This window comes from Neofelis nebulosa, chromosome 13 (genome assembly GCF_028018385.1).
Source record: "Neofelis nebulosa isolate mNeoNeb1 chromosome 13, mNeoNeb1.pri, whole genome shotgun sequence".
NCBI classification, from domain to species: domain Eukaryota; kingdom Metazoa; phylum Chordata; class Mammalia; order Carnivora; family Felidae; genus Neofelis; species Neofelis nebulosa.
In genome coordinates, this window is record NC_080794.1 from 11,340,785 (window position 1) to 11,361,526 (window position 20,742).

Genomic DNA, 20,742 nt, shown 5'->3' on the forward strand with positions numbered 1-20,742 from the left:
GTGTGATGTTTGTAGAACAGCACGTCTGAAGAGGATTCTTGACTATGTGCTTATAGTTTGGAATTTATTTTATAGTTTTCCTGAATTGCAATCAAGTCATCAGGCACTTCTGTTTTCCTAATTGGCCCGTAACTCCTTGGATACGGAAGGTATCTGGCCACTTGGCTGGAGATTTCTTCGCGCACACACGCACTCATCCGATGCTGTTTTCTCTCAGTGGGGAGACTTGGATGGGGCACAACAGTATAAATCTCAAACCCAGACAGCGAGACCATTTAATCACTTGCTCGGAAGTTTATTTTAAGTTGTAGGTCCTCCCTGGTTAGTATCATAGATGAAGAAAAGAGAGAAAGAGACGGGGGAGGGAGAGAGGGAAGGAGGGAAGGAGAAAGAAAAAAAGGGGGGAAAACATGGAGGAAAGACCAAATCTTGAGTCTCCTTGCGTATCTGTTTATATCACAGTCTGGTTATTGCCAGAGCGGTGGATGTCCACGAGGAAGAAAATGACGTACGAATCATAAAGGTGAATACCCAGGCTCTTGTCCTTGGCATTTAGAGGACCATTCACTTCACAAAGTTAACTGAGCATGACACAGATTGTGTTTGAGACAGGAACATGACCTCTACACTCAGATTGGCCCCCTAACCAGGAAAATAAGGAATTTTTGCTTCACACGGTCTCTGTGATTAAAAACCATTGGCTTCGTCTCCCAAGCCCAATTTTACATTATATTGTGTAGTCTTCATAGTTGAACGTTCAGACGGTTGTGTTTTCTGGTTGTTAAAAACTAGACACAGTTGAGAAAGTCCTGAAAAACAGAGAGAAATCTATTACTATTTAGTCTTTAGCCGTTTGAAATTTTCTCTTAAAAAATTTTTTTTAAGTTTATTTATTTTCAGAGAGAGAGAGAGAGAGAGAGAGCAGGGAGAGAGAGAATCCCAAGCAGGCTCCACACTGTCAGCGCAGAACCCGATGAGGGGCTCAAACGCGCAAACCGTGGGATCACGACTTGAGTCGAAACCAAGAGTCGGAAGTTTAACAGACTGAGCCACTCAGGTGCCCCTGCCATTTGAAATCTTCTAACATTCAACAGTGCAGTTTCTCAGAGATGAATATATGTGTATGTGTGTGCGTCCCATACGTCTAACATGCTAGACACAGTCACTGCACAGCTGGCCACAGCTGTAAAATAAAGCCATTCGTTCTGGGATTTTTCTCATGTATCAGCGGTCCAGAAATACCCGTGATATCCATCACAAATATTTCTATTATGGATTTAGTTAGAACCCTGGCTTGGAGGAGGGGAGCGGACAAACGAAAAGCCATGGAAGCTTATCCACTGACGCTTGGGAACGAGAGCTTAAAGCCAGATTCCTGCCTCAACGACACTACCTGTCTTTGAGAAATGAGTGCGCCACCTGGGTCTCTCTCTCTCACCTGTCAAACGGGTCAGCAGGTAGAGAGCAGGGTCAGACAGACCCCTCAACTTGAACACGCCCCTTTCTCTCCCAAACTGCATCTATGACAGGGCGCTGCGGCAAAGGAACAGCCGTAATCATTCGGCTACTTTACTCAGGGACACGTCGATAGGCCTAGCTGATGTCCCCAAGTGGTGGAGGCCATGCAGACCCCCAAGGTCCTCTGTGAAGAACGTGGGCCCGTCAACCCTGCCTGCGTGTCAATTCCTGCTCCCACGAATACCATGCTTGGGCTCCATTTATCAACATAGCGTGACTACCATTAAATCATGGCGTGCTCTCTCTCTATTTATGAACAGTTGAAACAATACCTTTCTTCATTGCAGGCCTCCTTTGTGGGAGAATGTTTTAAAAGTCCCTACTTCTCGAGGCCGCTCCTCTCTGTGCTCGGCTCTATTAGGAAATGCCCTGGAATGCCAGTGAGACCGTGGGCTGGCTTCTTCTGCGGAATGTGTAGACGGGGCGTGCACCTGCCCCACTGCTCGAGCCCAGGGCGTCCGGGCATCTCAGCAGTTGCTCTGAAGGCCCCGGGTGTTTATCTCCCCTCAGGCAGCTGACCTGCCTCCCGTTTCTTGAGCAGAGCAGTGGAATTTGGTGGAAGAGACCCAGACCTCCGGCCACCCAGATTAGAGAGTTTTGTGCTGAGGTCCCTATATGGTTGTGTTAGCCTGAACGCCAGGCCCAAGTCTGTCTTTGTTCCTTGTTTGGGAAGCAAAGGGGAGGGAAGCAGGCCAAGGGGCTATATAACCCTTCAGCGTTCAGCTTCCCTGAACACCACCCAGAGCGGAGAAGCCCAGCTGAGCGCTGTCAGGGTAAGTGGCTCGGACCCAGGGCTGTGACTTCCCCATCCCGGTGCCTTGACATTACTCAGTGCACTCAGACGTCATCTGCAGAGATTTACTTGGGCTTGTGCCCTCTGCAATTTCTGAATGAACATTGTAGTACTAAGATGATTGTAGCTTTTAGCTTCCCATTATCTAATATTAAGAACAAAGTTAAGATGCGGTTTGGCGTGGGGGGAGGAGGAAAGGAAGACAGAACAGAATCTGTGTGTCCCCTGCACCATCTGTTTATACTACATCCACAGCCCAGGTCTGGCTGTGCTCTTTCAGAGATGCAACCTAGCAATTTCCAGTGAGTTACGCATTTATTTCTACTTAGGCACCAGGGATCCTAGTACTTTTTGTGGTTCACTTTGCCGTGGGGATTTTTCATCGGATGGTATTTTCAGGGCCGCTGGAGGCGCCTGGAAATGCATTTGAGAAGTGAACAGAGTCTAGTGGCCTCGTCTTTGGTATTGGCTGTTTACGTGCTCGCATCAGGGTTCCTGTGGCTACAGTTGGTAGTGTCTTCTGTAGCAAAGGCATGTCTGTGAACTTACACTCCAGGCTGTGCCTCGCACGCTCCACTGGTCATTTGCAGCAGGAAACAGGCTGTATCTTTCTCTGTGAATAAAGAGGGAGGGAGCGGCTGACAACTGCTTGTGTGTCAGCCTAAGGGACGTCTGGTTTGCATTTCTCTCTCCCCCCCCGCAGCGAGGCGGCAGTCCCCGGGGCTGAACCTCGCTGGAAATCGGGGCTTGGCCACTTCAGCCCGGACTAGAGTTTCCACACTGAGATTTGCCTTCATTCTGTGATCCATGACTAAATATGGTTTGCATTTCAAGACGGATGAGCTGGGAACTGTAGTGTTCTTCCTCCCCCACTACCCTCTCCCCCCACCCCCCCCGCCCCGCCTTCCCCACACTAACTACTCATTTTTGGCACAAGATGCAGGCAAAAGCAGTTGGAACAACCCCCCGACCAGGGTGCAGTTCCAAACGCAGACGGTCGTGTGTGTTTTACCTAATTAGGAAATGCTTTGCTCCAAACCCGGCTGCTCATTCAGGTCAGATAAGGCTTGGACACCACTGAGTCGGCTTCTTTCCGGGGACACAGAGACTTCTCCAATGACAGTGCTCATCCGAGAGATTAGAAAATCCCTCCTGGGCTTTTTTGTCTGTTTGTTTTGTTTTATACCAAATAAGAACACGTTTACTGACTTTTGAGATTTTTTAAATTTTCCGCACGTTTGCTGATGCTCTGGGGCAGCCTGCTTTTTCTGCAGTATATTCAAGCCCCAAGCCCTCCCGGCCAACAAAAGAGTTAGGGAAGGGGACGTGCACTCCTGGTGACCGTCCTGTCACATTCTCAGAGCGTCCTATATCCAAGTATGTCGTCCTGTTTTCAGCTCTTTGGGTTTGGAAAGTCTGCTTAGTGCATCCACAGAGAGCCCGCCCGCCGCTGGTGCTGGCCGCCTCTGACACACGCCTCCGACTCTCACTTCTTGCCCTGTCTTGTCTCCTCTACGTATCTCACTTCTCCACTCCCCTCGTCCTTCCGTAGGACGGAAGCCAATCACAGGAATGCCGAGCGGTATCCAGCATCTGGAAAGGGCAGGGAGGGGTGGGGAAGGAAAGAGCAAGCCATTGGCAAGTCTTGTTTTCCGTTCTTAGGAGTGGAATCCACAGGTCAAGGATCCCCATGCTACGCCTGGAGGCAGTGTGGAAAGAAAGCAAAAACTAGAAATAAAGAGGACGGGATAATGATCATAGTGCTATCATGCTATCAATGATCATCCCTTTAAAACTAACATTTATGGGCATCCGTAATGTGTTTGCCACTACAAAGCATTTCAAATGCTTTTTAAAAATCTAACCCCCCCATTGTAAGAGCTCTGTATAGCACATACTGATATTATTGCTGTTTTACAGGGAAGGAAACTGTGATTTAGAGATGTTAAATACCTTACCAGGTCGCAGCCTATAATCATCATACTCTGCCGTCTCCGTGGTCCTAACTTTACCAGCATTGGGATCTTGCATAAGTCACTTCAATGGCTTGAGTCTTGATTTCCTTGTTTGTCAATGGGAGAGAATAGTACCCGTCCTGGATTTTAAAACGCATCGCCTCAGTTGAGGTTCATGCTTTTGCGAAGGGTTACACAGCATTCCGAAACAAACAGCACTGATTTCGTGGGAATGATCTGGCAGAGCTCCGGAACAAAAGCAAAAGTTGTGTGTTTTTTTTCTTCTTCTCCTACATCCCAGAAATTTCCTTTAAAGAATTGCATTTCATATCTGGGTCAGGGTGTTCAATGGGTGCACCAACTTAGAAGAATCTTCCTCAGCTTGAAATCCTAAGCTCTCAAAGTCGGGCAGACAATGGTGGGTGTCCCGCTTTTTATGGGGTAATTCTGCTTGGAAAAATGGAAGGGAATCTGAATTGAAAGTCCAGGGGGTAGCCAAGGACATTTGGTCTCTGATTCAACTCTGCCTCCAGTGCCCTGTGTGCCCTTGAGCAAAACACTTCCTCTGGGTTTTCTCATTAGTAGAAATGAGGGCATTGCATGCAAATGGTCTCTCTAATGGACCTGTTCTCCAAAGCTGCTGCTTTGCTCCCACTTTTCAGATTTTGTTACAGGCTCGGAGCTTAAGGGTTGGATATTCAAAATATTGAATACATGCCCAATTTAGAAAATATTACAAAACCCAGGGTAGATCATTAAAAACACCTACAAAACCCACTGTCTCAAAATAATACTCATCAACATCTTGGCAAATACAATTGACCTGTTTTCAATGCATAAATGTACATTTTTAAATAGGATCATACAATGTTACTTTCTCTAATCTATTATTCTTACATAGAATATACCTTTTCCCTATCTCTTAATTTATCTTTCCTAATGGCAGCAAAATATTATACTATGGTATGTGTAACTTATTAGACTCTCCCTCGCTTGGATTTTAGGTTAGCTGTGATTTTTATTAATGGAGAATAACTATGGCCCCTAAAATTTCAAGCACCTTCTTAGAAAGTTTCAATTGTTTTTAATGTTTCTCCAAAGGTAAAATAAAAGTTCTCAGGACCAAAAGAGATTTTTCTTCTTCTTTTTTTTTAATGTTTATTTATTTTTGAGTGAGAGACAGAGTGTAAGTAAGGGAGGGGCAGAGAGAGAGGGGGACACAGAATCCGAAGCAGGCTCCAGACTCTGACCTGTCAACACAGAGCCTGATGTGGGGCTCAAACCCACAAACCATGAGATCATGACTTGAGCCGAAGTCAGACGCTTAACCAACCCAGGCGCCGCGAGATTTTTCTTTTAAACACCTTCCATTCAACATTTCCAAATATTCACATGCAGCCTGGCTCTCAAAACCTACCTTTTAAATAAAATAGTTAAAAGTTATAACATATCTAGAAAAATGTGTTTGGGCCGATGCAGACAGCATATTCCAGAAACTTCTCTCCCACATGACACGTTAATCGGATCTTCCTGTCTGCGCTCTGCGGTTGTTCATTTATTCACCTGCTTGGTTATTCTTTAAAGTGCCCACGAGCACCTGTGATGTGCTGGCCACCGTGCTAGAGGTCAGTTGTATGAATGTGGAAGTCTGAGTTCTGGCGTCAGTCTAATTACGGTACGTTGAGATAAATGCTGTGTCGTATAAGGGTCAGTGGAGTCCGCTCCGGGAGTACAGAGAAGGACCCCACATCCCTTCTGGAAGGTGGGAGTGGTCAGTGAAATGACATGGCTGCTGGATGACAGCGGGGGCGGCTTCCTTCCTGTTCCCCTAGGACCCTGTGAAGCAGCTCCAGCCGAGATGTGCGAAGAAGAGGACAGCACTGCCCTCGTGTGTGACAACGGTTCTGGGCTCTGTAAGGCCGGCTTTGCTGGGGACGATGCTCCCCGTGCCGTTTTCCCATCCATTGTGGGGCGCCCCAGGCATCAGGTGAGCAATATTGTACTGCGATTATGTAACGTGATGAATATCGCCACATCGACCATCGCATGACAAGACACAAATGCATCCAGAGAACAACCGTATACCTTAAAACCACACGATGTCGCACACCAGATTTATTCAAGAAAAGGAAGGTTGGATTGCAGTAGAGCGAAACAGGGCGACACATCAGGCCCCTCTGTGACGGGGTGCCCATGAGTACCCACAGTCTGTCTATTGCTTTCTGCCCAGAAATTATGTGACCTTGTTAAAAATACACCTCTGGTGATGGATGTGTAGGAGTAAGTGTGAATTTCACATATGATATAGACAGATTGTCTGGTGGGTGCCTATCAGATATAAAGTTCACCTATCAGATATAAGTTCACCTTTTTGTCTCATGATCATTATCATCATCAGAAATACTATGAGGTACCTAATAATGTGTACCTCAGCTACTCTTTGGAAAGAAACTAAATTAAAGGCTGAGGGCACTCACTCTCAAAGATCTTGATATTAGATGAAACTGAGCGTTGTTACTGAAGGTAATTTTACATACTTTAGGTGTCAATGAAATATATGTGGACAGCCACATGTTAATTTTATAGAACATTACATATAAACAAAATATTGGGGGCAGCCATATGGTAAAAAAACTGAGCCATATGGTAAAAAAAAAAACCTCTCAGTTTTAGAAATTCTTCACGTCAGAAATATAGCTGCTTGTTGACCCTATCTGACTGATATTCGTGGCTCTCAGTTTGGCATACGGTCGCAAGAATGAATAATAGCCCCTTCCACTGAATGAAACCTGAGATGTTTCTTTGTTGAACTGTATGCATGGAGATATTTTGCACAAGCCACTATTTATGGATCTCTAGCAGCCATGCTGTTCTGCAATTCTAAAACAATCACCCCAGTGCAATTTAAAATCCCAGTAATGAGAATTCCCTTTCTTTTGTTTTTGTTTTTGGGGAGTTTTTTGTTTGTTTTTTAAGCTTCTCTTTATTGCGTTAAAGGGCACTTGTTGGTATGAGCACTGGGTGTTATATGTAAGTGATGAATCATGGGACTCTATCCCCAAAACTAAGAGCACACCGTCCACACTGTATGTTAGCCAACTTGGCAATAAATTATATTAAAAAATAAAAAAAAATAAAAATACTTCTGCTTAGTTTAGGCAAATGTCTTACTGTTGATTGGTATGGATTTATCCATTAGAAACGAAGCACTGAGTGGTCATTTGTAGATATGATGCTTGTTTACATACTCTTGGGTGGGTGACAATTTTAATAGCTTAAGGGATTTATAAGAGCACAGTGCCATTTAACTAATATGTAAAATTTCATACATTCATTTAGCAAGTAATTGTTGAGTGACACATGAGTCCCTGGCAATTTGTTGTCGTGGTGAACAAGCCAACACAGCTTCTGTCCTAATAGAGCTTGCTAAGAAATACGGCAGACAAAAAAAACGCAACGTAAAGTTGCTTCCCCCACAGGGCCCTCTGCTATTTGGAGACTGCTTCAGGCCTGTTGCCAGTCAACTGAGGGATGTTGCTTCAGAGCATAGTGACCCTAAGACAGAATGTCATGTTCCTGATACCAAAAGAGGAACTTTCTACCGCAATGACTTAACCCTTTGTGACTGGATTGTCATCAGTCCACGAGTCCTGGGGGAGGCTGACTTGTGCTGTGTTGAATCTTTGCAGGGAGTAATGGTGGGCATGGGACAAAAGGACAGCTACGTGGGAGACGAAGCACAGAGCAAAAGAGGAATCTTGACCTTGAAGTACCCGATAGAACATGGCATCATCACCAACTGGGACGATATGGAAAAGGTACTGGAGGTTCTCTGTGTGCGGAGCCCTCAGGATGCCTGGTTTCTGTGGCTCCTGACTCAAAGCATCTTGTTACTGTTGAAAAAAAAATCCTGAAATACGTCTTTAAAAACACGCACACACTAATCTCTTGCCTAACAGGGTTTCTACACTAATCAGAGGGATAGTGTTCTGTGGATTCGAACAGTAGCCATTTGCCAGTGGTGGGAATTAAGAGCCTGTTGCACTGGATTACCTTCCTAAGGCCAGCAGGTTGTGGGGGGGGGGGTGGGCGGGGAGGGGGGAACAACACTCCCACTCCCGCCCCCCACCGCCTACTGGAGGCGGGGAGACAAGGACTCCCAGTGGAGGAGGGCTGGGTGAAGCCCCGCCCCGCCCATGCTCTTTTGGAAGCTTTTCATTAACTCACCCTGAACGTTTTTTTGAAGTATTTTAGTTTTCACTCTAGAAGGGAGAGCCGTGACATTGCAGATTTGGGACATTCCTGAAAGTTCCCCAGCGCACTGAAGCGCAAGGAGCGGACATTTTTCAATAAGTATTTGAGAAAGTGCCTCTCTGTGTTCTATGAAGAGAGTGCTTTAAAACCTCCCAGATTCATATAAAAGAGCTTCCGAGAAGAGTTAAATCCTAGGATTTTGATGTTTGGTATTAGGCATCATAGACACGCAAGCGATCGGAGAAAAAACAGAAAGACCAATGAGAACAAGACACTAATTCTCTTAAGGTAGCAAAATATATTAGAACCACAATACCTGGACTTTTGTCAGCTCCCTACACACAGGCGCACACACAACTCACACATGCTCACACACATGCATATACAGGCACGCACACGCATACCCACGTGCACGCTCATTCACACACACTCATGCACACTCACACAGACACACAGACACACACACACAGGCACACGCATGTACACATGCTCTCAGAAAGTGGTATTGCCAGAATTGATCAGCAATAATGCCGAAGCCTCTAGCTCTCTATAAAAATTGCATTTCCTTAGGTTTGCTTAGTCTGAGAGGCTGGGTTTGGTTAAGGCTGCAGTTTGCGCTGAGAGACGCTATTAACGGCAGTAGGAAATGCTCTTAAGAGCTTCCCCGTGGAGCTGGCAGCATCTCAGACTGCAGCCAGAGCACTGGGATGAATAAAGTCATCATTTCTAAAATCTGAATTTAAAGCGTCTTCTGGAGAGAGGCGAGGGGGGTGGGCAGAGAGGTTTGTGGACGGGGGATCAGCTGTATCGTCAGTGCTGTTCCAGAATAACCACAGTATATAATATGACTGGCGGGATTTCTTGAGCTCTCTGCCGTTTCTACTCCCTCAGAGGGGTATAACTTTCAAGCTCCCTAGTTCTTTTCTAGAAACCGCAAATTCAACACCGGAGAGACTGGGACAAGATCAATCTAGCTTTCGTCAATTTGTCAATTTTCACGAGCTGTTCTTGTTTTGTTTTCATTCTGGATGAATCTAATACTCCTGGTTCCAGGGGAGAATTTCCAGGCCTTTAGAAATCATTAATTTAGACTTCTTTGCAATGGTTTGTTCTCTTTGGCATCTGATGATTAAAGAGGATGCTCAACCATGAAGCAAACTCACGACCAGAGTACATCATACAAACACGCTATGAATAGGCGCAGGCTTTTTGGGAAGCACCTGAAGGTCACGTACCTGACCACGAATGGGAGGTCCTGAGGGCACCACCGAAGGCAGGCTTCAGCCAGCCCTGGAGAGCAAGGAGGGGAGGGAGGAGGCGGGGAGACCTGTCCTCTTAGCATATATCGCAGAGGGAAATTTCCTGAAATGTATTAAAAAGGGCAAGTAGATTTTTTTAGGTCAGCTTCATTCTCCCATTCACACATTCACTCATTTGTCTCTTGCTTGCTAAACTAAACCATTTTGCCGTGAATATTCACTAAAGTGGAAGGAGGAGGAAAGACACGGTTTGCGCCTGGCTGGCTCAGTTGGTAGAGCATGAGACGCCTGATCTCAGGGTTGTGAGTTCCAACTCCACATTGGGCACAGAGATTACTTTAAAAAAAAAAACATATAGCTGAATAATAGGACTATTCATTCTGGGTCAGACCCTGGACTCAATAGTAACTGTAGGGCTCTTGCAAAGACATACTAGTTATTTTGATATTACCCATGGTGAGGTGAGCCGAGAAGGGTTAAGATTTGCCTAAGCTCACACAACCAAGAAATGGAGGTTGAGTTGGGATTTGAACCCGTTTTGACTTCAGATTCTGTGCTGTGAGCCACCATGCCATCCTGGCCCATAGACCTGGGTTTGGGATTTTGCTCAGTCGCTTACAAGCTGTGAACCCTTGGGTAAGTTACGCACAATCTCTGGGCTGCGGTGCCCACGTCAGTAAAGTTGTGGACATCTGATGAGTGCTTGTAACATTCTGCTTGATCCTTGTTTCATTTAGCTCATTCCGGCCCCTCTCTGGGGTCTGCAGCCTTCCGTGACGTTGCATCATTGTGTTTCTCCTCTGTCCCCCACTAGATATGGCACCACTCTTTCTACAATGAGCTTCGTGTCGCCCCCGAAGAGCATCCAACTCTGCTCACCGAGGCGCCCCTGAACCCCAAGGCCAACCGGGAGAAAATGACCCAGGTGAGCATCCACTCCAGGATCCAGCATTTGGGGTTAGGGGACAGTCCTGTTGGAAAGGGACGGGGCAGGACAGCAGAGAGATAGTGCGCCCAGCGGCCCCCTCACAGACCAACAGCTTTCCAGGGACTCCGGGGAGGCCAGAGACAGTAGCGTGGCCATGGTAACTCACATCCTTACTGCAGAAACTGCCCCGTGACTCCAAAAGCAATAGGAAATGAAAATATTTCATTGTCAAAGGTGTTACGTTAGCTTAAAAACTTCCAAGGAGAAATCGTTTCAAAGTACGGCAGGAAGTTGGTTCTTAGGTCAGAGAGAGGTTTGCAAACTGGATCTGTCACTCATCAGCTACATGAGTTTAATGAAGCCACTTCATTTCTTTGAGTTTTAGTGTCCTTGTCCATCTATACATGGGGAATAATATTAGTGCTATCACTTTTCAGAGGGCTGACGTGAAGATCAACGAGGCAAAATGTTAAATGTGTTTCATGGTGCCTCATATAGTAAACATTCAACAAAGAATAGTTCATTTATTTATTTTTTTAAATTTGTTTTTGAGAGAGAAAGAGACAGAGTGTGAGCAGGGGAGGGGCAAAGAGAGGGAGACACAGAATCCAAAGCAGGCTCCAGGCTCTGAGCTGTCAGCACAGAGCCCGATGCGGGGCTTGAACTTGTGAGCCACGAGATCATGACCTGAGCCGAAGTCGGATGCTTCACCGAATGGTTTTTATTAGCATTCTTGTGACTAGCCTGAAACTCAAAGACCTTATAGCAGGAGACCATCCATTCCACCAGCCAGACAAGGTTTCCAGTTTGGATGAGCTATCGAATAAAAAATCTGATGTCAATTTAACACTTGTTATAGTTAAGCTCTGGGTTAAGAATTTTACATGCATGGTCTCTTTAAATCTTAGCAATGTGAAGCATGTTATACTATATAAATGACTATATAATTATATATCTGATTATATAAATGAATCATTCAAGGATCCAATACATAAGACTGTCCCAAGGTCACACAGCTAGACGTGCCAGAGCCTGGAACTGACCTAGGATCTTTTGGCCTTGGAGAACAATCCATAGACATCATAGAAATACTGTATGGCTTCTTCCCCAGAAGAGCTCTTGCTGATTACCCCAACACATGCGTGGTCATTCTCTCCAGGGGACATCTGTGTGCCTGGGAGTCACTCCGTGAGGCAAGCGATGTCATTTCTGATGGGCGTGATCGTCCTTGTGAATGGTGCGGAGGCAGAAAAATATTTGGGAAGCATGGCTCTCTAGCAAACAATGTCAGACATTCTGGGGGATGGCCCAGGGGGGGCTTTGCCGATGGAGAAATGGAGGCCCGTGGGCATGTTTGTGGGCACACACTTCTCATGAGTGACCTGGAGGGGCTCCCATTCTGATCTTGTCCCCACACCACATGAGTTGAGGCCCTGCCATTCACACGTGGTCCTCTGCTATCAGTGGGCAGATCTTGTCTTCCAGGAATCAAGGTCTCGACCACAGCAGCCAAAGTGGCCTCAGAGTCTAGGGCTGACATTGACTCAGCAGCTCCCTGGAAAGTGGAAGAGGTTAAAAGGAACTTCAGACAAATCACAGAACTGGGCTAATCCAAACCCATCTGAGCTTCTGGTTTAAAAGGTCTTCTCCTGTAGACTAGAGACGTCAAAACTGGAATGCTGTCTTTCCTTGGTCTTTTGGCTTTGATATCATGCGTGCGTCCTCGACTGCCCACACTCAAGCTCCCCTAGACCAAACTCCTCCGTTCACAGTTGAGACACCAGGAAGGAAGGCCACAGAAGTCAGCTGTTAGTCTGGTGAGCCCTCCTGGGTCACACTGGAGCCAGGGCCAAGGCCAGAGCCCGCACAGCCCCTGCCAGTCACAGGTGCACCGCCCCCCTGCCCCAGTCTCCTCTGCCCAGAGCCAGGCGGGCCCATCTGTATTCTGAGCCCACCCGCAAGAGGTGCTCCCCTGAACATTCTTGCTGAGACTGGAGACATCACTAACTTAAGCTCTTTCGGTTGCTTTGCAGATTATGTTTGAGACGTTCAATGTCCCGGCCATGTATGTGGCTATTCAGGCGGTGCTGTCCCTCTATGCCTCTGGACGTACGACTGGTAGGTGGACGCGGTATTGGGAGCCCCGACCAGAAGCACCATCCGTTGTGGGCTTTGATGGTTATCAACATGGGGTTTGGATGGCCTGGGGTGGGGGGTAGTTAGAACTGACAGGGCCAATCCCAGCCCTGAAAGGTCTTCTTTCCACCTTTAAAAACAAGCCCTGGAGGGGTGCCTGGGTGGCTCAGTTGGTTGAGTGGCTGGCTCTCGATTTCGGCTCAGGTCATGATCTCACGGTTGGTGAGATGGAGCCCCAAGTCAGGTTCTGTGCGGAAAGCGTGGAGCCTGCTTGGGATTCTCTCTCTGTCTTCTCTCTCCACCTCTGCTCACGCTCTCTCTCAAAATAAATAGGGGTGCCCGGGCGGCTCAGTCGGGAAGTGCCCGACTTCGACTCAGGTCATGATCTCATGGTCCGTGGGTTTGAGCCTCACGTCGGACTCTGTGCTGACAGCTCAGACCCTGGAGCCTGCTTCGGATTCTGTGTCTCTCTCTCTGCCCCTCCCCTGCTTGTGCTCTATCTCTGTCTCTCAAAACTGAATAAATGTTCAATAAACAAACAAATAAGTAAATAAGCTTAAAAGAAATAATGAAAATAAGCCCTCAAGCTCCTATTTCCAGCAGGACTTTTTCTCTCTTCCTGCTCTTTCTTTATGTTCCCCAAGCCTGTCCTGCCTCGCCTATCCTACCACATGCTTTTTCTCTTTTTCAAGTCAGAGGCTCAGAAACTCCCCTTCTCCTGGGCCAGCCAGGGACCACGCACCAGGGGCCGTGGTGACTTTTGTCATGCGATTTGTCCCCCAGGCATTGTGCTGGACTCGGGAGACGGGGTCACCCACAACGTGCCCATCTACGAGGGCTACGCCCTGCCCCACGCCATTATGCGTCTGGACCTGGCCGGCCGCGACCTCACCGACTACCTCATGAAGATCCTGACCGAGCGCGGCTACTCCTTCGTGACCACCGGTGAGTGAGGCCCGTGGGAGTGAGGGGCGGGGGTGCAGGGGCCGCGTCTTCTTCACGGGAACCTCGAGGACCCTGGCCACCATCCAGGGACATGACGGGAGGGGACCGTGCAGCTGGCAAGGCCTGCCTCGGACGCTCAGAGCAAAGCACGGCCTTCTTTCTTGAGAAGAATGGTGAGAACCTCCAGCGTAAGCTCGTCAGGGGCCTGTTACTTGGACACTTTTTAACCTCCTCAGTTCACAAATGGGAAGCTGAGAGTGCAGAGATGGAATGCAATGAATGTGGCACACTGGTTGGCGGGCTTGGTGACATCTAGGTAGGGCGTGGGTCCCAGTTCTGCCACGCACTAGTGGGGGTGACCCAACTCACCAACCTGCGGCCTCCTCATCCGTGAATAAGGTTTCACCCCCGACGTGATTGCCCGATTAAGTGATACCGACACTGAGTAATTCAGTGTTTGTAAGTCAGTAATTCAGTGATTGTTAGCTGGCATGAAGGCCAACCTGGCAGGAAGCTATCCATGTGTCTTTGGCCTCTGTGTTGGTGGCCCCCAGTGCGAACTTACAAGGCAGAGTCCCACGGTGCTAGACATGTTGGGATGTCCTCCACTAACCGCCTTCCCTCCACTCGTCAGCCCTAACTGCCTTCCCTCCACTCATCGGTCAGGTACTATCCAAATATCTCAGTTTCTGGACATGCCTCAGGTTTATTATAGACTCTGAGCTTGAGCCCTGTGGATGTTCAGGCTTCCTTCTGGGGTAGGGAGGTGAATTAATTCCTACATTCCTCTTCTCCCCGCAAAGAACCCCAGAATATCTCCCAAAGGTTCCAGGGGCCTGGATGGAACCCATAGCTTAGAAGTTCCAAGTGTAGGAATCTGGAAGAGACTGGCCGCCTGCTTCCTCCACACCTCCTTCAATATGCATCACTGAGCCTTCTGGTCTAGGACTGGTCCTGAGCCAGGGCCTGCCTCCTTCTGGAAGGTAATGGATACACCAGTGGTATAGCTACTGGGCCAAGCACCGTGGATCTGTGGAGCTTTTTGAAAACCGTGGGGCCCCAAAGCATAAGATTTCAGCATAAGACTTCCTGGTCAACCGAAAATCCAATATGACAAACTAGTATAAAACACTTATAACAGAGAGTGAATCGTTGCTCCCGAAAAAAAGAAAACATAAGGTACAGAAGGCTACCCTCCTCTGCGCCTTTCTCTGGCTTGCTCCTTTCACTCCTGCCCTGCATTTCCCAGACAATCTTTTCCACGAGCCCACCATTCTGCCAGGGACAGAGTGGTTCCCTCAGGGACTCTCTATAGTTTCATTACCATCGCGGATGTGGGGCTGCAGAATGGCGAACTTACACCCCGTGAACCCACACCGTGGGAGAGACTGATGTGAGGCAGGTGGGTTTCTAGCACAGGCGCAAACCCTCGTGTCTGTATCTTGACAGCCGAGCGTGAGATTGTCCGGGACATCAAGGAGAAGCTGTGCTATGTAGCTCTAGACTTTGAAAATGAGATGGCCACAGCCGCGTCCTCCTCCTCCCTTGAGAAGAGTTACGAGCTGCCCGACGGGCAGGTGATCACCATCGGGAACGAGCGCTTCCGCTGCCCGGAGACCCTGTTCCAGCCGTCCTTCATCGGTGGGTCCCAGCGTCCCATCCCCGGGAAGGGGAAGGCACCCTAGCCCCTTGCATCCCCCTAGCCCCTGGCCATCAGCATCCTTCTACATGGGGGGGGGGGGGGGGGGACATGTGACAGGGGCCACAGGACCAAATGCATTTCTAAACCAGGGCAAGGGAAAGAGTGTCACAGTTTTAGAGAGAGAAGGAGGCCAGGAAAGGAGTGTTTTTTCCTTATTTATTTTGAGAGAGAGACAGGAAGAGAAAGTGCAAGCAGGGGAGGGGCAGAGAGAGGGAGAGAGAGAATCCCAAGCAGGCTGTGCTGTCAGTGCAGAGCCCAATGCAGGGCTTGAACTCATGCACCGTGAGATCATGACCTGAGCTGAAACCAAAAGTCAGACACTCAACTGACTGAGCCACGCAGGTGCCCCAGGAATTTTCTTTCTAAGCACACACTGTCCGTGTGTCTGGAGAATGGTGAACAAATCAGATCTTGCCTGTGCCGAGGACACAGTGGCGCCATCGACAGATGGGGAGGATAACACTGAATGCTGGGACTGTGGGAGGAGTGGGGCGGGAGAGAGAAAAATGGAAGAGCCTGTTCCCACATGAGCACTGACCTCGGACAAAGGTGAGCGTTGTTGTTCACAGAGGGTGGGCTCTGGGAGGGGGGAGCCCGGGCTCAGTCTCAGTTATACTTTCATGATCTTGGGAAGGAAGGCCACTTAACGTCCCCAAGCCTCTGTGTCTTCATGTGTAGAATGAGGATTGTGGGGCCCCTGGGTGGCTCAGTCAATTAAACGTAGGACTCTTGATTTCCGCTCGGGTCATGATCTCACGGTTCTTGGGTTTAAGCCCCGCGTCCGGCTCTGTGCCGACAGCTCGAAGCCTGCTTCAGATCCTCTGTCCCCCTCTCTCTGGCCCTCCCCCCTCTCAAAAATGAAGAAACATAAAAAAAGAAGAGAAAGGAGCCTTGTCCAAATCGGATGAAGCACCTCCCCGGGGAGTCAGTGCCCTGAGCTACGGCAGGGGCGCTGGCTCTGCACGGGACCCTCCGTGGGGGGCCTGAAGGCTCTGCCCTTCCTTGCACCCCACCTAGAAGTGAGTCTGTTAAAGATCAGCGATGTGATGTTGTAACCCTCCGCCCCTACGGTGTCCCATCAGGGCCTCCTCGCTAGATCAGACATGGGAGCACACGGAGCATTACAAGAGCCTTCTGGTCGCTCGGATGGGCGGTTCTTACACTGTGGTTCCTGCCGAGCTTCAGCCCACTGTGAGACCCCCCCCCCCCCCCCAGAGGCTCACACAGGTCTTCTGCGTCCGACCTGGGTGTCGCCCACCACCCGAGGGTCATGGCTTGTGTCTCCTTTGCAGGGATGGAGTCTGCCGGCATCCACGAAACCACCTACAACAGCATCATGAAGTGCGACATTGACATCAGGAAGGACCTGTATGCCAACAACGTCCTCTCCGGGGGCACCACCATGTACCCGGGCATCGCCGACCGCATGCAGAAGGAGATCACCGCCCTGGCGCCCAGCACCATGAAGATCAAGGTACGGTTCGGGGTCAGATGCTACGGTTCTGCTGCTGGAGGTACCGACCCTGTCACCAGACGTGACGGGCTCTTCAGAGCAACACGTGTTACTTACGTGTGCTCATGGGTTCCAGGACTAGGTGGTGGGTCCACGTCCACATGTTCCACTCTTTATTTTTATTATTATTATTGATGTTTATTTTACTTTGAGAGACACAGAGAGAGAGCATGAGCAAGGGAGAGGCAGAGAGAGAGAGAGAGAGAGAGAGAGCGAGCGCATCCCAAGCAGGCTTTGTGCTGTCACTGCAGAGCCTGACGTGCAGAGCCATCTCACAAACCATGAGATCAGGACCTGAGCAGAAATCAAGGGCTGGACACTTAGCCAATGGAGCCACCCAGCCGCCCCCACAAATTCCACTCTTTATTGGCTATAAGTCAGTCCAGTTCATAAGAGAAGCTAAGTTATTCTATACAAAATTTAATCTACAATTATCTTGTCTATCAGCTACTTTCAGGTAAAGGTCACCAAAGCTCCCGTGTGTGCGTATCCCGTTATTTTTTTTATGGAGATATAACTCACATATAACATTGGATTCGTTTCAGGTGTACAACCTAATTCAGTATTTGTATATATTGTGAAGCGATCACCATAAGTCTAGACGATTTCCGTCATTGCTCTTAAAAATACACGCGTGTCGTTTCTCCCCATCACAAAAATAGTGCATCCACGTCTCACAGAGACATTTAAAAAAAGTCAGAGGAGCCACACATATTTCTGAAGAGGCTGAAAAGCCGTGGGTTCAATAGCATCCGCTCCTCCTTCCCCTACTAAAAGTGATCACCTGTCGGTGGCCGGGATTAGAGTTGTTTCGTCATCTCTGTCTGGGGCGCCTTTTGATCCGGGCGCTCAGAAGCGCAGAATCACTCCAGGATGAGCTAGCTCAGTCCCCGAGCCACCAAAGACCCTTCTATTGTGTTCCGAGTCCCAGCGAAGCCAACTCAGAGATTAAACAGACACCGTTCTTTGGAGGCGAACTTACATGTGCCCGGTGATTCCCGAAAGCTGTTATCACTCTCTGAAATCAGAAGGCCCTGCTGGGACTCTCTGACCCCTGTCGCAGGGAGAGGGAGAAAGGGCATTCCACGTGCAGATCACACACACGAGAAGTGTTCAGGCACCTTCTCTGTGATTTGCACTCCCTTCTCTTTCTCGGGAAGAGGGTCTGCAGATCACGTACAGAGTTCCAGACCAGAGCTCTCGGCCTGCGTCCCGGGCTCTGAAAGACTGCATGGTGACAGGAGAGACAGGTTCCTGAGGTTGGTGTTTCTTGGATGCTCCTCTGATCGGCTGTCTCCCCGCCCCCCCCAACCCCACCCCACACTGGAGGGAGAGACAGGAAACCAGCTCCGGGCTCACAGACAAAGCCAGCCTAGGTGGGGGTGCATTATAGCAGCTGCAGCCGGAGCTGGCTGGCTCCTGCTCCTCCAAACTCAGCTTCTGGAATAAAATGAATATGGAACTTTGGGCTCCGGTGTGGTGAGAGAACACCGTTAAAAACCTGGGGCAGTAAAGGTTATGACATTAGGCGAAACTGAAACTGGAAGGGGGCTATAGAAACCCTGCACTCGCTTTAACCACTTTTCCGTAAATCTAAAATTACCCCCAACTGGAAAAGTTACTTCTAAAATGAAACGAAATGAAACAAACAAACAGACAGACAAAAAAACCACCTGGGAGGGGCGCCTGGGTGGCGCAGTCGGTTAAGCGTCCGACTTCAGCCAGGTCACGATCTCGCGGTCTGTGAGTTCGAGCCCCGCGTCGGGCTCTGGGCTGATGGCTCGGAGCCTGTTTCCAATTCTGTGTGTCTCCCTCTCTCTGCCCCTTCCCCGTTCATGCTCTGTCTCTCTCTGTCCCAAAAATAAATAAAAACCGTTGAAAAAAAAAATTAAAAAAAACAAAAACAAAAACAAAAACCACCTGGGAGAGGTCCGGGTTTGAATACTGGGTCTGACAGGCATACAGCCAGTGGGACCTACGCCTGTTGCTCCAACCTCTCTCGGGGCCACCTGGCTGGCTTAGTCGGTAGAGCACGTGACTCTTGATCTTGGGGTTGTGAGTTTGAGCTCCACATCGGGCGTGGAGTCTGCTTAAAGACGACAACAACAACAACAGCAACAACTCTCTCAGCCTCAGTTTCCCCACGTGTGGCAGGGCACTACTCAATACTCTTTAAAGTGGTTATGAGAATAATTCATGTAAAACGTTGAGCATAGTAGGCACGTGGTAAGTACGCAGTGAAAAGCAGCTACTTGTATTCAAAAATAAATGTTCAAACGGAGCTTGGGGGATAAACAGAAATGAAACCTTTCCCCCAGGGTTTCAGAAATACCTTGTCTTTTTGCCCAAATGTCCACCTTTGTTCCTACCCAAGAATCTAAGTCTGGAGTGGATTTGGGACTGGCTTAACTGTAGCTATCTGTGTTTTGGGCGATAGCAGGTGGAGGGGACCCCTGGACCCCGATTCACTGCTCTCTGCGTCCAAACCATTCATTTAAGAAACGTTAGCATGGCCTGCGTGTCAGGTCTGTGCAGCGGGAAAGCCAGTCAGTGCAGCTCAACTGGGAGCCACCCCCAGGGAAGTGGTATCCATCCGGGGGACCCCACGGTCTCAGTAGACATAATCAGGTGGAGCAAGACTCATCTCGTAAGTTCTGGCACAATCAAAGCTTCTCGTTGAGGATGCTGGGGTCGTGCTGAGTTCTGAGACACAGAGTCTGAGACGTCATCAGTGTTCTTGAGTGGAGGCCGTGCAGGATTTGGGGCCCACATTTAGTTTCTCATTTCATAGACCAACCCCCTTAGAGTTGTTACAGGTGCTTTGGAATAGATTGTGTAAAAGAAACCAGAGGAACAAATGCGCTCATTGGAGAGTCTCTAACTTCACAGCCTAGTCACATCCCTCGGGTTGGGGTTGGGGTTGGGGTTGGGGTTAGGCATCTGACAGCCAAGACTGTCCCACTGCCCGTGGAACCTGAGCTGTGTGGACCATGGTGGCATGTCCGGCCCTACCCTAATTCGCTAACAGTCTTTCTTTCTCCTCCCGGCCAACAGATCATTGCCCCTCCGGAGCGCAAATACTCTGTCTGGATCGGGGGCTCCATCCTGGCCTCTCTGTCCACCTTCCAGCAGATGTGGATCAGCAAACAGGAATACGACGAGGCCGGGCCATCCATTGTCCACCGCAAATGCTTCTAAAACACTTCCTTGCTCTCTTGTCTGTCTCTGGCACACAACTGTGAATGTTTTGTGGAGTAACGCCTTCGATTCTTTTCCAAATCATTCCTAGCCAAAGCTCTGACTTGTTACCTACGTGTTTTTTAATAAATCTGAAATATGTTACTGGTAACCTGCGGCCTTGGCCTCTGCCCCTCTCAGGTTTCTGTAGGGGGACCTTACCCGTTACATCGTGGCTCCCTCTGGTGGCACATCCCGGGACGTGACAGGGCTGTGGACGTGGACGCTTCCCAGGAAAAGGTACACTCACACTAGCCTGGGAAGTTCCAACTAAATGCTTGAAGTAGAAAGAATTTGAAAATACACAGGTACATGGAAACATAGATGAAAGTATACCAATAGGATAACCCACAGTGACTTCACAAACTGCCGGGCCATTATATCACTTTGCTGTCTTATGACCTCAGTACCGGTAGCCTTATATGCGAATACAGAATAGCAACTTCGTGTATTACACACGCACAGATGTCTGATTATAATATATATTAAACACATACGAAAC

General features: G+C 48.7%; 1 protein-coding gene and 1 long non-coding RNA gene across 2 annotated transcripts; one reads left to right on the forward strand and one right to left on the reverse strand.

Annotated features, from left to right (window-relative positions):
• Positions 1-270: 270 nt before the first annotated feature.
• LOC131492594 (uncharacterized) lies at positions 271-2,061 on the reverse strand. Its single transcript, XR_009252154.1, has 2 exons — positions 1,791-2,061; positions 271-809 (listed from the first exon to the last, which is right to left on the reverse strand). It is a non-coding gene; the product is annotated as an uncharacterized LOC131492594 (long non-coding RNA).
• Positions 2,062-2,187: 126 nt separating this feature from the next.
• On the forward strand, positions 2,188-20,352 carry ACTA2 (actin alpha 2, smooth muscle). Its single transcript, XM_058696270.1, has 9 exons — positions 2,188-2,291; positions 6,099-6,253; positions 7,956-8,084; positions 10,594-10,704; positions 12,741-12,825; positions 13,627-13,788; positions 15,238-15,429; positions 16,783-16,964; positions 20,058-20,352. Exons 2-9 carry the CDS (start codon positions 6,125-6,127, stop codon positions 20,199-20,201), a joined length of 1,134 nt encoding a protein of 377 aa, XP_058552253.1. The 5' UTR covers positions 2,188-2,291; positions 6,099-6,124; the 3' UTR covers positions 20,202-20,352.
• Positions 20,353-20,742: the final 390 nt, after the last annotated feature.

What these genes read in the sequence shown, in the direction of transcription:
- ACTA2 (XM_058696270.1), top strand. Translation starts at nt 6,125, where the DNA reads ATGTGCGAAGAAGAGGACAGCACTGCCCTCGTGTGTGACAACGGTTCT. An exon ending in ACCGGGAGAAAATGACCCAG is followed by an intron (nt 10,705 to 12,740) that starts GTGAGCATCCAC and finishes GTTGCTTTGCAG; the next exon opens with ATTATGTTTGAGACGTTCAA. An exon ending in TGCCTCTGGACGTACGACTG is followed by an intron (nt 12,826 to 13,626) that starts GTAGGTGGACGC and finishes TTTGTCCCCCAG; the next exon opens with GCATTGTGCTGGACTCGGGA.